Genomic DNA, 16,369 nt, shown 5'->3' with positions numbered 1-16,369 from the left:
CTTAACATTTTTATTTTAGTAGTTAGTAGTTACATCAATTTATAGTTATTTTGCAGTAAAATATACGTAATATTTAACAAAAGAGAATAAAAATATTTTTCTTCTTCATACGAGTGTTAGGGAGTAAAAGTACTACGGCGGTTCATACACGTTGCAGCTCACAAAAATGTCAATATTTTATAATTAACTAAACACAATCACATGGGACTTAAGCATTGCATAGAGACCAAACCTCTTAGAGTCAAAACAAACACAGACCTCTCTCTCTATGGTCTTTATCATCTCAGTCTCGCATCACTGTGTCTCTCTCTCACTCTCTGAGCCATGTGGACATCATCAGGGGGAAAAAACCATAATAACAACAACAACAGAGTCACAAGCTCACCCTCCAAATCCTCCACATGCTCTTCTCCCTCACCTTTTTCACCTTCCTCACCCATCAATATCTCAACCCCACAACCCAGAAAATGCATGGAAGAGGTTTGGAAAGACATAGGCCTATCCTCTCTTCATAACCATCCCAACAACAACAACAACAACAACAACAACAAAAGCCTCTCCTATTCTACCACCACCACCACTTCTTATCGTGGTGTGATCCTCCAAGACTTCTTGGCTCAACCTTTGAACAAAGACCCACCAACAAGAGCTCCCTCATCAGTACCCAATGACTCTTCATCAGCCCAAAAGACCATTTTTTTGGCTTCTCTAGCTCCACATCCAGCGACTATACTGAGCTTGAATTCAGGGTCTGATTTTTCATCCCTTGAAACCTGTACTGTTCCTATCAGGCCAAACCCACAATTTCAAAGTCATGCCAGTACTACTGTCACTGCTACTACACCTTCGTTTGTTTCTTCACTCATGAGCTCTCCCTTCGATGTTTTGGCTTCTTCTTCAGTATTCCCTTCTTATTGCAACAAAAGGGCTCAAGTGGATGATGATAGTCCCGGCGATCGAAGACATAAGCGTTTGATCAAAAACAGAGAATCAGCCGCTCGTTCTAGAGCAAGGAAACAGGAACCTCTCTCTCTTTTTACCTTTTTTCTGTCTCTCACTGTGTTTGGTACAGTTAAAACAGTCATATATATATCATATATGGTTTATTTTCTGAATGAAGTGGTGTTGTTGACTTTTCTATTTTCGTTTTTAGTCAATATGTGAACTTATTTTGAATCTTATGTGATCTTCATTCTCATCCTATTTTGAATCTTATGCAGGCTTACACGAATGAGTTGGAACTTGAAGTTGCACATTTACAGGAAGAGAACGCTAAGCTAAGAAGGCAGCAAGAGAAGGTGAAAATTGAAGTTATGTTTTTGTTCTGCTAATTTGGGTTAGTAGAACTGGTTTTTGTTGCATACCAAATCAAGGGGATTCAATAATGTATATATGTTTGGTGTAATTTGTGATTGCAGCTGTGCTTGGCAGCCTCTGCTCAGCTCCCGAAAAAGCGTGGTATCTATAGAACCTTAACTGCACCTTTTTGAGAATGATGATGTAAAAGCGCGAAATATTCTAGTGTTATCTTTCATGCCCTCTTTTCTTCCATAACCAAAGCTTTACCACATTTCTGTTTGAAAATGGAGAGAGAAGTGAGAATTGGTTGAAAATAGGCGTCAAATGGGGTTTCATTGTTTTTTGTTAAATTCATCTCTAAGACTCCATCAAGTGTAAAAAGAAGAGGGAAAAGAAGGGAAAAATAAAAGGTGTTGGGAACTTTGGATCCTCGGCTACAGGACCAATTATAGATATTCTTTTACTTTTGATATCTCGTTCCATGTATGTATCTTTCTATTTTGTCCGTGTAACTTTTTCTAGCCCAATGAGGACAAAAGCCGGGTGGGTATGAGATAACGCTGGAGGAAAAACCTAATTAGCTATTTTATTTGCATGCCCATAAAAAGATCTGCAGAAGAACAGGATGGGACATGTTTGGCCAACAAGATAACACATCTACAGTCTAAAGGCCAAAGCTTTCTTTCTCTTATTACGCAATTTATCTTTGGTCTATCCTCTGTTTTAATGAGTTTTGTGGGTCTTTTATGGACTTGTTTTCTTTTAGGTTCTTATGTAAATGTAGAATAGATCCTCCAATGGTCTTTAAGGCTAATTCTATATATGACTGTTTATTGAAAGCATAATGATTCTCTCACATCCATGTTTTGAATATAGGTATTTTCATTTTGCCTTTTTTTTATTTTGGTTTTTTGGGTAGATTCTTTTTGCTTTTTAAAATGTGAATTTTAAGAAAACAATTAATCAATTGTGGTTTGTGGGTATCAATTGTGGATATTCGGTAAAACTAAAGATGTAAAATAAGTGGACGATAAAATTCTAAATATTAGTGGATCAGATTTTGTCACATCATCTTATTTTTAGTGAATGCCAATAATAGTGTTAGAGCATTCTCATTAAGAAAGCCAAATGTAATAAATGCTAAATTTTAACATCAAATTTGTAAAAGGCACACTTCATAAAAAATGTTAAATGTTATTAATATTGACATATAGCTACAGTAGTAGCAAGATGTTTAAAAAAAAAAATCTTTGTTTAATAAAACACATTTGTTTTTAAAAAAAGTGAAAAGGAGAGTGTGCGAAATGGAAAAGTGCGGTATCGCCACCTTTTTTTTTTTTAGTTCTTAATTTCTCCCACGCCTTTGCCTCCTTTCCTTTTTTTATTTTCTTTGTTCTCTCTCAACCCAAGGTGTACTTCCCTTTCCTCAACCCACACCGCCAAACCCATCTCCGCTTCACTACTCCCTCTGACCAAACCCACCATCATAAACATAGCCTCTTCTCTTCTTCCTTTGAGTGAACTCACAACAAACCCAAGCATTCCTCTAAGTTTCTTCTCCAAAAATCTCTCTCTCTCTCTCTCTCTCTCTCTCTCTCTCTCTTTGATCCTAATCAAAAACCCTAAAATTCCCAATCTTGAAATTTCAAGAAAATTCTCGCTCTCTTTCTTTGAATTCTGTCGGATTTCTATTTGTACAATCTAATCATTGTGAATACTTTAACTCAAAACCCTACCCTTTTCATCATCTTTTCCTGTTTATGCGATCGATTCTCAAGTTATTAGGGGAATTGATCGGTTTCTACAAAGGATTTGGAGCTGTGAAATGCTTTTGATTCAAAGATGAAGTTGAAGAGAAGGAGAGCATTGGAAGTGGTCAGTGTTTTTCCTTCACCAAATTCAAATTGTTATTCGATTTTTGCTTATTTATATAAATATATATATGCTTTTATGATCAATTTTGTTTTTTGTTTTCTGGGAAATTTTTAATTTTTAGTTGTGTATGTATTTGTTGTGATATTGGAAGTACAATGAGTGTGTTTGTATTGGGGTTTAGGCGAATTTGATTGGTTTGTGGTGCTTTGGGACTGATTTGGATGGATTAAAGATTTGTTCTTTTATTGGTTTTTCTATGGCCATGCCTTGTTTGGTTGCTAAGAAAGTCTGGAAAAGAGTTCAAAACTTTGAAATTGATGTCTTTTTTTTATTTTTTTATTATTATTTTGAAGTTTGATTTATTGTCGGAGTGTGTGAGTTTGAAAATGTTCAATTTATTGCTGGGTACAACTTGGTGCATGTGAACAACAGGGCATGTAGATTTTTAGTTGGGGACAAGTCCACCCCACAACTAACATGGTAGTTAATGGTAGTTAATTGAAAACATAAATAAATAATAATAAAAACATAAAGAAAGAATAAAAAAAGAATATTGAAATGAAGTGGTAAAATAATAGAACGTTTGATGTTGGATGTGTTGTAAAGTAAGATATTCAAACAAATAAAGTAACTTTTTGAGATGTTGAATGCTATATTTTATAGCATTCTTGATGAAAATACTCTTAGTATTTGTTTAAAATTAATTTCCTTTAGATGACAAAACTTGAAGCAAACCAATAATTGTGAATGGTTACGAATTTTACAATTCCATAATAAATTGAGCCAATATTGGTCGGTTGATAATGCTAATCATATTATAAATTTAATTTTATATAGCCTATATATATATATATATATATAAGACAAACTTTTAGTTTATGACATTTATTTTATAATGATTGTTCTTTATTATCAAGTCTAAAATGAAAAGATTTTTGTGCAGATGAGATTCAAACTTGAAATTAGAACTTATGTTTTATTGTGATGTTGAAGTAGCACCAACTAATTTTAATGTTAAGTGTTTATAGTAAAATTTTATAATATTTTAAACATTTTTGCATGTTGGTAATATTATTGCTAGGCTGGTTACTTTGGTAGTAGGGTTGGCAAAATTGGACATAATCTGCGAACCCAACACAACACGATACGAAATTAGCAGGTTATGAGTTAAGGTTTAATGGATTCGTGTCATATTTTGGTTGACACAATTGACCCGTTTAATAAATAGGTTGGGTTAGTGTTCAACCCATGAAATCCGTTTGACATATACCCTTCAAACTCTAAGTATTTAAACTTATTAGTTGTTGTGGTTATTTTCTTTGATATACTGTGATTGATTATTTGTGATATTGATATGTGTTATTGTAGGGTCAGGATTTGTGGCCCAAGCCCAAAAACAATGAATTTGTAAAGCGTGGGTGATAAAGCTAGATTAACTATGGAGCTAACAACGATTGATTATAGCATGCAAGTATAAACCAGCATAAAAGTACACGTAAAGACCAAGTAGGCTCAAATCCGAAGAGACTTATAATAGATTGAATATCGGTTACACTCCTTTCTTTCCTCCTCCCTCTCCCTTTTTTCATTAGGAACCCTAACCGAGAATAAGAGGGACCGATCGGAGTTGCCCGTCTTCACTTACGAAAATCTCCGATCGCAACAAAAAGTTGAGCGCGGCAACGTTGGTAAGGCTCAACCGAGGAGTAACGTTTCTTTTATCTGTCAATACCATAGGAAAACTTGATCAAAAAGTTGGCAACAATAAAATCGAGAAGACTAAATTGCACTGAAAGTCAATCCTACATCTAATGTTAGCAAGCCTAAATCTAAGGTGCCTCCACCTGGTTCTCCTGGCGTGGTTAGGCAGTGAAAACCGTCGTGACACGCACCCGAGACGATCAGATAATCGTCTTTCATTCCCTTGTTAGACTTGGGAAGGCAGGAGACGAGGCTAACAGCATCAGATCGGGATTTTAAATAATATCCCGCTCTTTTTTTTACTGTGGCACTTGTACATATGCACCACGTCTAGCCAGGTGAGTCCCAAGCCTAGATGGTGGTTTAGATCATCAACAGCACCTAATATCCTAAAAACGTTGGGCACACACTACTCAGGGCTAAGCGTACAATTTCGAAGGTAGTTAGTGGTGATAGGGCCCATAGGAATCGTCATTCCTCCTTCCAGGAAGGCGATGAGGGGGATTATCACTTCACCCTCTTTCCGGTCTGTTAGAATTTTTTCTGGGGGGCTATATCTCAAGCCCACATCTTCAGGAATGCGGTAGGTGGCTCTAAACTTCTCCATCTGAGCAAGACTGTCTACCAGATGCTGATATTTACCCATCCTAAGCAAACGTAATAGGAGGAACTCTAAACGTGGTGACTAGGGGGCGACTATTCGAAGGACAAAAAGAGCGTCCGAAGAGAGGAATAAAGACGAATATATGAAAACTTACATGAACCGGATCGGAAAATGATATCTGGGCTGGTGGAGATGCTTGAAAATTTTGAATTTGATGATAGTGGAGTCTGGTCGATTTGAGTGTCTCTGTTCGATGGAAAATCTGAAAATGTGTCAAGTAAGGGAAGAAGAACCTCCTCTAGGGCTTTATATGGAGACAAACGAGAGAGAAAGAGTTATCCCGCCCAAATTCCAAGGAAGGATCGCGTCCGTTGGATCAATAGTCCACCGTCGGATGTCAAAGACAAAACGCCGCCTGGAGTAATTAATGACGCTTTGGGAACCTTGAAACGGCAGCAGCAATTATGAAGCGCGTAAATCCACGCCACTACACATGCGAATTAAGATATTTGTACATTTCTGATTTTTATTTTGTAGCAAATCAAAATCTCTTTTTTTCCTCTTCGGAGGTGAAGGAAAAATTAAAATTTTGAGGGGCTATTGTGGGTGGGTAAAGCCCAGCCATACGTAGTGGGCCTAAAGCCCAAGCTGAGGACTAGTCTATGTCTGAGGAGGCTAAAATTGTCGAGGGGTATTTCGCATGAAAGAAGGATACATAGGGATGAAGAAACTCTGTCCGAAGAGAGCATCAGTGTTCCGAAGAGATGACCATCCTTGGATGAAAGGATTTTGGGGTCATATAAATATCTGGGGGGTTCAAATGAATTTACTAGTGACTTCAGCAATTTGGATAAGTTTTAGATACGCCTGGAGATAAGAGGAACGGAGAAATATCTAGAAGGAAAAGCTGCCACCATCGTATTAAATGCACTGCAGCAACTTTCTTGGCCGCATTTATGTGGAGAAGACCTCTAAACAGTACAACTTCAACTACCGTCATTCACAAAAGCTAAGAGAAATACATGACATGATAGGGACTCAAGTAAAGAGCTGGATGGAGAACAAGTGGATGATAGGGATGGTAGTGGAGAAGGATATATAAAGAAGGGTTCCTAATGAAAAAAGGGAGAGGGAGGAGGAAAGAAAGGAGTGTAACCAATATTCAATCTATTATAAGTCTCTTCGGATTTGAGCCTACTTGGTCTTTACGTGTACTTTTATTCTGATTTATACTTGCATGCTATAATCAATCGTTGTTAGCTCCATAGTTAATCTAACTCTATCACCCACGCTCTACAAATTCATTGTTTTTGGGCTTGGGCCACAAATCCTGACCCTACAGTTATAATTTTGAATGATTATTTGTGTTGCAATTACTACTTAGTTCTAAATTTTATATTAAAAATATATATTTGTTTGTTTTTTCATTATATTTTTTTTTTTCATTTTGATAAAATCTGATAAACAGATCGACACAACTAACTTGTTTAATAAATATGAATCATGTTAGGGTTGAAGAATCTTGACCTGTTTAATAAACATGTCGGGTTAGTGTTGACTCATATAGTCAGATACTCGTAAGTTGACACGACACGAACTCGACACACAAATATGAATTGGCACCTCTATTTGGTAGTGAAAGCCGCTTTTTGTCCTACTGTATATGAAATAGGGGGAATTAGGGATAGCACTTAACACACTATTGAAAGTCTAATTTAATAGGACAATTCTACTACATTGAGAAGTAATAAAAGTAAATAAATGAGGGAAAATTTTGATTAATGCTTTAAGTGCATTGATTTATGATATATTTTTAGAAACTTTTTATAAAAAAATAAAAAAAATAATTAATTTTTTGATATATTTTTATATTTTTCATAAGATTTGTCTCAAAATCTTCTTAAAATGGTTTATTAACAATTTTTTTAAGGCACCCGTTAAATAAAAAATTAATTTATTAATGCTTCCAAAGAGAACTACATTTTGGGACATCTTAAAATGGAATAGAGAAAAAAGGCAAACAAATTGAGACGGAGTGAGTAATTTTTTATCATACTACACACTATTTTGAGTATTATCTCTTTTATATGTTAAAATTTATTCAAAATATAAAAATGAAATATTTGCTTTTTTAGCAATGTCTCTTTAACTTTTTAAGGTTAAAAACCTATAAAAAGAAAACTATGGAAATAAAATAAATATAATATAATAAAGTTAGATGTATTCAAAATATCAATGTTATAAAGTGATATAATAAAATATGTTAATAAGATCTCATATTTTAATATAATAATTTATGAGTAATACTACAGTCACAAATTATTTTACAATATTTTTACAAACTATTGATGTGACAAATTCTTATTAGTTCTAATCCGAACCCTCACTAATATCAAATTTTTATTTACCAATAATTATTTCAAAAATGCTAAAGCCACGTCAGCAGTTTGTAAAAATGTTGTAAATAATTTGTGTTTGTAGCATTACTCATAATTTATTCTCTTTCATAAAAATATCTATAATAAATAAGATAATTTTGGGATAAATACGTAACAATATAAATTTACGCAAGTTTATACTTATTGTTTATCTAAGTATAAAAAGAGTTCAAATTCGGTAAGTATGGAGTGTAACTGTAAACCTATATTTTACATCATCTAATAAAAATTGTCACATAAGTTTTTTTACTTAAAATTCAATACATTTTATCACACTTAATAATATCTTAATAAACTCTCAGTTAGGTTAGATTTCAAATGGGTATTAGAATCAATTGTGTATAGTTGTGCCTATTTTTTAATATGTGATATAATGATGTGACATATTTAAATTAGTGGGTGTAAAACTTGAGTTTTACACTGCATCTTTATAGAATTTAATCTCATGTAAAAAATCTTTTCACTAATAATTAAAATTTTGATTTTAAAAAATAATCTAGAAAACAACTAATTCATGCAAAAAATTCTTAATAGAGAAACAAAATATAATTGATATACCATCATTTTGTAAAATTTTTATATTAAAATGTCATAAATTTATTGGTGAATGGATTTGTATGCTTCATATTGGCCTCAAGTAATACGTGTTTGAGTGCACTTGTATGTGTGTGAATATATATATTGTTCATGGAGTCAAATCATGGTTCCATAATTGTATATAAATAATGCTGGAGATCTTACAAATTTTATTACATAAGACAAACTGACATGTCAAGTTTAAACACAAATAAACAAATAAAAGTAACATAAAAAAGCTATTATTGAATTTTGATGTAGCAAAAATCAAATTTTTTGTTGTGTAAATTTGTAAATCTTTTATAGTAAAATTTGTAGTAACATTTGTATTTTCCTTAATATATTTGGTATATAATATGCAAGTGTTCAATTAAAAAATTTGTTAAAAATATTTCGCTTTGATGGCATTGTCCAATTCTAGTCATAGGAAGAATTTAGACTTGAATCCCACTAACCCCAATTATTGTAAGCAAGAGGGAAAAAAAGGATTTAAAAAAAAATCCTAAATATCATCTAATAAGAATTATAAGTTCATCCAAACATATTTAATAATAATAATACTAGTTGATTTTTTCTCTTTTGGGAGAGTTTATTTCATTGCTTATGGAGCTTAAAAAATAAGTTTGACAAAAATATAATTGAACCTGGACAAAGTGAATTTAAAAAAAAAATTATATTAGTTAAATAAATTAAATAAGCTTCAAATAAACTCGTTAAACAAGCCTAAATTTACTTATTGATCATTTTCGTGACTACGTTTACGTTAAGGAAAAATTTTAGATAAAGTGTTACCCATTTTTTTTTAAAAAAAAGTTGGAATATTCTTCACATGTGCAAAAATAATTCTATAAAAATTATATGCAATAGTTTAAATAAAGCCATAGATGAAGTAAATGTTTTTTATTTGAAGATTTTTTTTGGTTGGAGAGGGAGGGAGGTATGATTTGAAGTTCAACATATGATTGTTATTAATTATTAGTCTAAGACACCAATTGATTTTTAGTAAAGGCAAGAAAATTTTGAATTTACAAAAGATTTTACTAATTGAAACCCACTTACTCTTTTTGAAAAATGTTAATAGATGTCCTAAAGACATTAGCTTAAAAAATATTTATAAAAATTTTTTAAAGGAAAAAAAAAACAATTAACTTTTTTTTTTACAATTTTTTTATATTTTCTATAAGAGTTGTATCAAATTTTTTTAAAATTAGTTCATTAACAAGTGCCTTAAGCACAATCTTCTTTTGTACAAAATAAAAATATAAATTAAGCTAATTAGGACACATAAATGAAATTTAAACCTAAATAAAACGAAGTCAAATTAAGTAAAAAGAATTTATCCGAAATTATTATTATTTTAAAAATAGAAAAAAAAAAAAAAAGAAAGATTGTTTGTCGTATTCAAAGTTTCGAACTAATCTTTCAATCTTTTGGGTTCAGATTGTTGAGTTCAACTTAGGTGGGCCCAACGTGGGTGCCTGTGCGTGCTTGCTGTACGCGTGGGCCACTACTGATCTGTGGGCCCTCTAAGTCAAAAGGGTCATGTACGAGGAAATGGATGGGGCCCACCCACGTGAATTAGCAGCTCGGATATCTCTACAAATCTAATCAATGTCTAATCTGAAGCGATTTCCCCAGGCCCCCCCCCAAATAATCCTATGTCTCACGGTAGACGTGTTAATTTTTTTTTAATTTTTTTCTTTTTCTTAAAAGGCTTTTGTAAAACAACGTCAAAGTTAAATTAATTATTAAAAAGAAAAACAGAGACATTACTTTGTTTTTTAGCTGAACCAGACATAACAACAATCTTTACTTTTGTCTCAGCTTAATTATATCTTTATTACAAATATATAATGAGTCGGTATTAAAATAATAGGAGGCAAAAAATTCTATAAAATCAAATAAAAAATCACAACGTTTTACATAATTATCTAAACTTCAGTGGTAGGTCGATATAAAGCTTCGTTAGGGAAAACTCAGGGCCACATTAAAAATTATTTTTTTTTTTTTTTTTTTTTTCGTGTTTTAAGCGATGTTGAGTTCACGTGGCAGACTAGTGAAGAAAAATAATAGGTTTATACGAAAGTGACAAGTAATCAGTTATAATCTGTCATGTAAGATAGTTTATAGTTGTAAAAAAAATTGTGATTTTTCATGTAATATTAGAATTAGTCTGGTAAAACATGATTAGTGAATGTGGAATGCCTTTAGAGAAATAGAAAATCTAGGACCACCATTTTTTTGCCACTTTTTTTTCATGACTATGATATGAAAGATGGTGAGTAATGAAGAAAAAATGGTAGGTAAAGTAATATACAACCTATCATAACTTGTCACATTAGAGTTGCCGTTAAAAAAATTTATGATGCTAGAACTACTCCTAGAAGAATAGAGAAACTTATCTTATAGAAGTCAATTTTTTTTGAAAAGGGGGAAAAAAATTCTACTCTTCCTTCCTCTTGCGCTATGGAATGAGAGAAAATAGAAGAGAAAAGACTCGAAATAGAGAAGAGAAAGGAAAAAGGGATATTATTTTTTACTTTCCTTCCAAATCCAAAAAATTATTGTTATATCACGGGAAAGTCTTGACACTTTTTGTGGAATTACCTTATAATTTAAAAGGGTAAAAGTGTAAAAGATATTTCATTTTTTTTCTTTCCTCTTTTCTTCTCTCTTATATCCAAACACATATTTTATTTTTCTTTTCCATTCCCTTATACATTTCTCTTCTCTTTTCTACTCTTCGCTTCCCTTTCCTTGCCTTTTCTTTCGCCAAACCAAACATGGTCTTAAACTCAACCTAAAAATCAACTAATCCTCTGTCTAAACATCTCACAAAAGACAATAAAAATCATTGCATGCCACAATTAGCTCCAACAAGTCGATCTCGGTCAAAGTGAAACTCGACAATTCGAGATTTTCCTATCATAAAAAAAAGATTGATTGCATTGTTGAAAGGTGCAAGTTCAACTTCTTCTCTCTTTTTTTTTCCTCTCGCAAAAGCAACTATAACATGTATTGTTCGTAAAATTCCATTAACCTATTATGACATTCTTATTTTGTCTCTAATTTTTTAAAATAAATAATATTTGTTTAATAAAACCAAATAGAATGAGTCCTTTCGTTACTTTGTTAATGTAAATTCCAAGTTTTAACTTTTCTGATATCAAAATGTAAACACTAACCACTCTATAGGTAGGAATTGAAGTTAAAAGACAACAAAAAAAAAAAGAAAAAAAAGAGGGACCTCCACACCACAATGCCATCTACAAACAAATAGAGAAAATTTGTAGAAGTAAAAACAAGGGACTATGAGAGTTGTAAGGAGAGAATATTTAGGTAATCAATATAAAATTTGGATTTTGGAGAGAGAGATAGAATATTTAGATAATTAATTTAAAATTTGGATTTTTGGAGAGAGAAAGAGAGAATATGTTCTATTTTTATTTATTTTTAGTATGTAGACTCAAAGATTAAGCTTTTAAATTCACTCGCATACAAAAGAATTCAAATATTTTGAAAGAGATTCAAATGGAGGCACAACTTAGTGAGATAGAGAATTTCATCGGTTGGCTAAATTTTGGAATGTAGTTAACAATAATACTCCTACAAGATAATTAATAAGAAATGTTATGTTTACAACATTTTCACTATTTTCATAATAAATCCTAAGTAGCAGATTGTTACTAATTATTACTAGTGGGTAAGAAAATAATTTTAGTTTTGGATTCAGATTAAATACCGTAACAATTTGTCGTCTAGGATTTGTTGTGAAAATATTATAGACTTAGTAATTAACAGCCCAAATTAATCTTCTATTGCATTTTTTTAAAGATTTTATTAGCTACTATTTGAACTTTGAAGTTTTTTAAAAAGATTTTATTAACTAATTTTTGGGGGCTACTTCCACTTGAGGACTTGAGGTTATGACCTAAGTTTCCTAGTGAAAGGCCAACCTAAGTTTCCTAGTGAAAGGCCAACCTAAGGGTATAGTTGGGCGGATCTTAGGGAGGATAGAAAAAAAAAATAGTGAAAAATAAGAGAGAAAATGAGTGGGAAGGGTGTTTAGTTGAAAAGGGGAGTGAGAGAGAAAAGTGGTAGAGCCCAGTTATTTTCTCTTTGAACCCACCAAAATTCAATCCCTCCAAAATGAAAGAAAAAAAAAAGAAGAAAAAAAAAAAAAGAGAAAGATGTGTGTTGGACAAAATTGTTCTTCTCCATCCAATAGCCAACCTTTTGTTTTTTTTTTTCTACTTTTTGTCTTTTCGTTTTTTTTTTTTTGGATAAAATTTTTGCATAGTACACATTGGTTCTTTTTGTTCTTTTAATCCTTTTAGCATTTGCTTATTTTATATAAAAAAAATTAAAGTGTCAATACAATTTTTTTTAAAATAATAAATGTGTTACTTTTTGTTTATATATTTAGTAAGGACATAATAGTAAATTTATATCAACTTTATTTTTCATCCTCTTATTTTTTATCTCAACCAAATAAAAAAGTTTTTCATTCCTTCATTTTTCCACCCCTCTAACCAAACACAAATGAGAGAAAACTAAATCTTTTCTATTCTCCCACAATCTTTTTATCTTCTCACATTTTCATCCTCCTAACCAAACGGACCCTAAGTCTAAAACCATTCATAGGGTAGTGGTAAATTTATTTATTTATTTATTTTATTATAAGAAAACTAGTTTATATGTGAATGTATACCTTTTGGCATTGCAGCAACCTAAGCAAAGTTAAATTAGAACAATATACTATCGCACACTCTTGTTATGGCGGTCACTCTAAAAATATAAATGTTTTTTGGATGTGGGAAGTAAGAGCTGAGATTCAAGTTTCCAAAAGGGAGTTTTATACACATATACATTTAGATTAGACTAAAGTAGAATTTCTATCTTGTATAAAAAAAATAGAACAATTCAATTCTCAAAATATAATCACTTTTATTATATTAATGTCTAAAATTATATGACTGTTCAATAAAGAAAACAATCTCTTATATAATTCTAAATTTTGATTTTTTTTTTCTCTAAAAAACTTGAAATTTCACAATTAGACATAAACAACTAAATAAATAATTATCAAAAAAATATGTTTCAAGCAAAAATATCACTAAGTACGGAGAGATCGAGTTACTTATATCCAATAACCTCACCAAAATTTTAAAATTATGACACCTAAAGAACAACCTACTATGTAATCAACTTTAGGAACTGATCCGATTATTGCATTTTTCATCTAAGTTGTATTTCTCCGATCAAAACATCTTAACTTGGAGAATACAATTACAAACACTATATAATATTATTTATGGAAGTATGGTAAGACTATCCTTTTTATTTTGAGAACGTATGGTAAGACTATCCTGGAAAGTGGAAATTTAACCTAATAATTATGAGACTACGTGTACCTATAATTGTGAGACTACCTCTACCTACATGGTCTTGATTGAATTTCTGCACTGAAGTTAGAGTCCTCTAGTATTGACAAATGACAAGACAAGTGATCCATAATTGACCTTTAACACGTCATAATTAAATGAAAAAGAAAAAGAAAAAGGAGTACAGGTAGGGTTTTTACTGTTTTTAGAGGCATGAAAAAAGAAAATGCCAATTTTAGAGCATTCTTATCAAGGTTTGTAAAAAATTTAGCATATACCCTTACAAATCTTAATTTTATAACATATAACACCTCACTTTTTAATACAACCTCCATCAAAACTTTTAATTTTTTTACTATTTCATTTAAATAATGTATCTTTATTATTTTTCAATAATTTTTTATTTTTCCTCTCTCTCTCTCTCCTCTATCTCTCTCTTTCTCACAGCACCGCCGGCACCACACTACCCACCACCCACCAAAAACCCCCAACCCATACCACAACCACCACTAACAAAAAAAGAAAAAAAAAAAAAAAAAATTATGACACCTAAAGAACAACCTACTATGTAATCAACTTTAGGAACTGATCCGATTATTGCATTTTTCATCTAAGTTGTATTTCTCCGATCAAAACATCTTAACTTGGAGAATACAATTACAAACACTATATAATATTATTTATGGAAGTATGGTAAGACTATCCTTTTTATTTTGAGAACGTATGGTAAGACTATCCTGGAAAGTGGAAATTTAACCTAATAATTATGAGACTACGTGTACCTATAATTGTGAGACTACCTCTACCTACATGGTCTTGATTGAATTTCGGCACTGAAGTTAGAGTCCTCTAGTATTGACAAATGACAAGACAAGTGATCCATAATTGACCTTTAACACGTCATAATTAAATGAAAAAGAAAAAGAAAAAGGAGTACAGGTAGGGTTTTTACTGTTTTTAGAGGCATGAAAAAAGAAAATGCCAATTTTAGAGCATTCTTATCAAGGTTTGTAAAAAATTTAGCATATACCCTTACAAATCTTAATTTTATAACATATAACACCTCACTTTTTAATACAACCTCCATCAAAACTTTTAATTTTTTTACTATTTCATTTAAATAATGTATCTTTATTATTTTTCAATAATTTTTTATTTTTCCTCTCTCTCTCTCTCCTCTATCTCTCTCTTTCTCACAGCACCGCCGGCACCACACTACCCACCACCCACCAAAAACCCCCAACCCATACCACAACCACCACTAACAAAAAAAGAAAAAAAAAAAAAATCACAGCAAAAAGCTTCTCCTCTCTCTCAAGATCGGCTTGTAGGCTTCAGATCCGCGTGGGTTCAGATCGCAGTGGGTGGGGTCCACATCCACATCCACCGTCGGACCAAAGCATGGCCAAATCGAACCGCCGGCCACCACATCCACCCACCCATCACCACCAACCACAGCAAGAAAAAAAAGAAAAAAAACCCACAAATCACGGCCAAATCAATTCCAACCAATCAGTTCGATCCACGACCAAACCACACTCCGACCCACGAACAATTAGTTCGATCCACGACCAAACCACGCTCCGACCCATGAACAGTCAGTTCGATCCACGCTCCAAACCAAAAACCCACACTCCGACCCACGACTACTTTGATCGGCTTGGCTTGGCTTGATGCTCCGATCTGAGTTTCGTCGGAGAGGGAGGCGGAGACATCGAGCAGAGGGAGGCGGAGACATCGAGCAGAGGGAGACAGAGAGCAGAGAAATGTTGGCTCAGAGCAACAAAAATGAAACGGAAATGAGAAAGAAATAATAAGTAGAAAATAAAGTGGGCCCCATGGAATAAAAAAATAATTTAACTTATACAATCGGTGAACAGTGCGGTCTCAAGTTTGAGACCGCACTGTTCACCAATGCCAAAAATTATGGCATATACAATGCTTGATGGAAGGGACTTTTTAGAGTTTGGGGTGTCAAATGCCAAATATTTGGCATTTGACACCCTTAATGAGAATGCTCTTAACCCATCACACTGTAACAACGGTTGGGTCGGGTTAACCTATGGATCACCATAAGGATCCTATTGTTTGACTAAATTTAAGCTAAACCAAATGGTCTTGGAAATCCGTATGAGTGTGTTGTGTGTTTGTGTAGATGGAGATGTGACATTCAAAAAAAAAAAAAAAAAAGATGGAGATGTGACTTATTTTATTAATGGAAAAATAAGAACGCCATTACTGAATATACATATTTATTGATATTGAATTGAAGTATATCATTGGATCAAAAGGGAAAAAAAAAAAAATCTTTGGTCTTAGAAACATTCTAAGAAAGTAGAAGATCACAAGACTTTTGATCTTAGGTACATTCTAAAAAACATAAAATTACACTGTTTTGTTTTCTAATAACAATCTAGAAAATAAAGCAAAAATGATAAGGAATTGGTTTCAAAACTAGAAATTTGAATCCATAGCCTAGGTTACAGCGATGG

The 16,369-nt window shown here is 32.3% G+C and overlaps 1 protein-coding gene and 1 long non-coding RNA gene across 2 annotated transcripts; both read left to right on the top strand.

The window, feature by feature from the left end:
• Positions 1 to 228: 228 nt before the first annotated feature.
• LOC112036505 (bZIP transcription factor 27) lies at positions 229 to 1,767 on the top strand. Its single transcript, XM_065771364.1, has 3 exons — positions 229 to 1,021; positions 1,222 to 1,298; positions 1,419 to 1,767. Exons 1-3 carry the CDS (start codon positions 325 to 327, stop codon positions 1,488 to 1,490), a joined length of 846 nt encoding a protein of 281 aa, XP_065627436.1. The 5' UTR covers positions 229 to 324; the 3' UTR covers positions 1,491 to 1,767.
• Positions 1,768 to 2,657: 890 nt separating this feature from the next.
• LOC136066701 (uncharacterized) lies at positions 2,658 to 10,272 on the top strand. Its single transcript, XR_010628195.1, has 2 exons — positions 2,658 to 3,174; positions 9,934 to 10,272. It is a non-coding gene; the product is annotated as an uncharacterized LOC136066701 (long non-coding RNA).
• The last annotated feature ends 6,097 nt before the right edge of the window (positions 10,273 to 16,369 follow it).

This window comes from Quercus suber, unplaced genomic scaffold, assembly GCF_002906115.3.
Source record: "Quercus suber isolate HL8 unplaced genomic scaffold, Cork oak 2.0 scaffold_43, whole genome shotgun sequence".
NCBI lineage: Eukaryota > Viridiplantae > Streptophyta > Magnoliopsida > Fagales > Fagaceae > Quercus > Quercus suber.
Note: the sequence above shows the minus strand (reverse complement) of the source record. Positions and strands in the feature narration are given on the sequence as shown.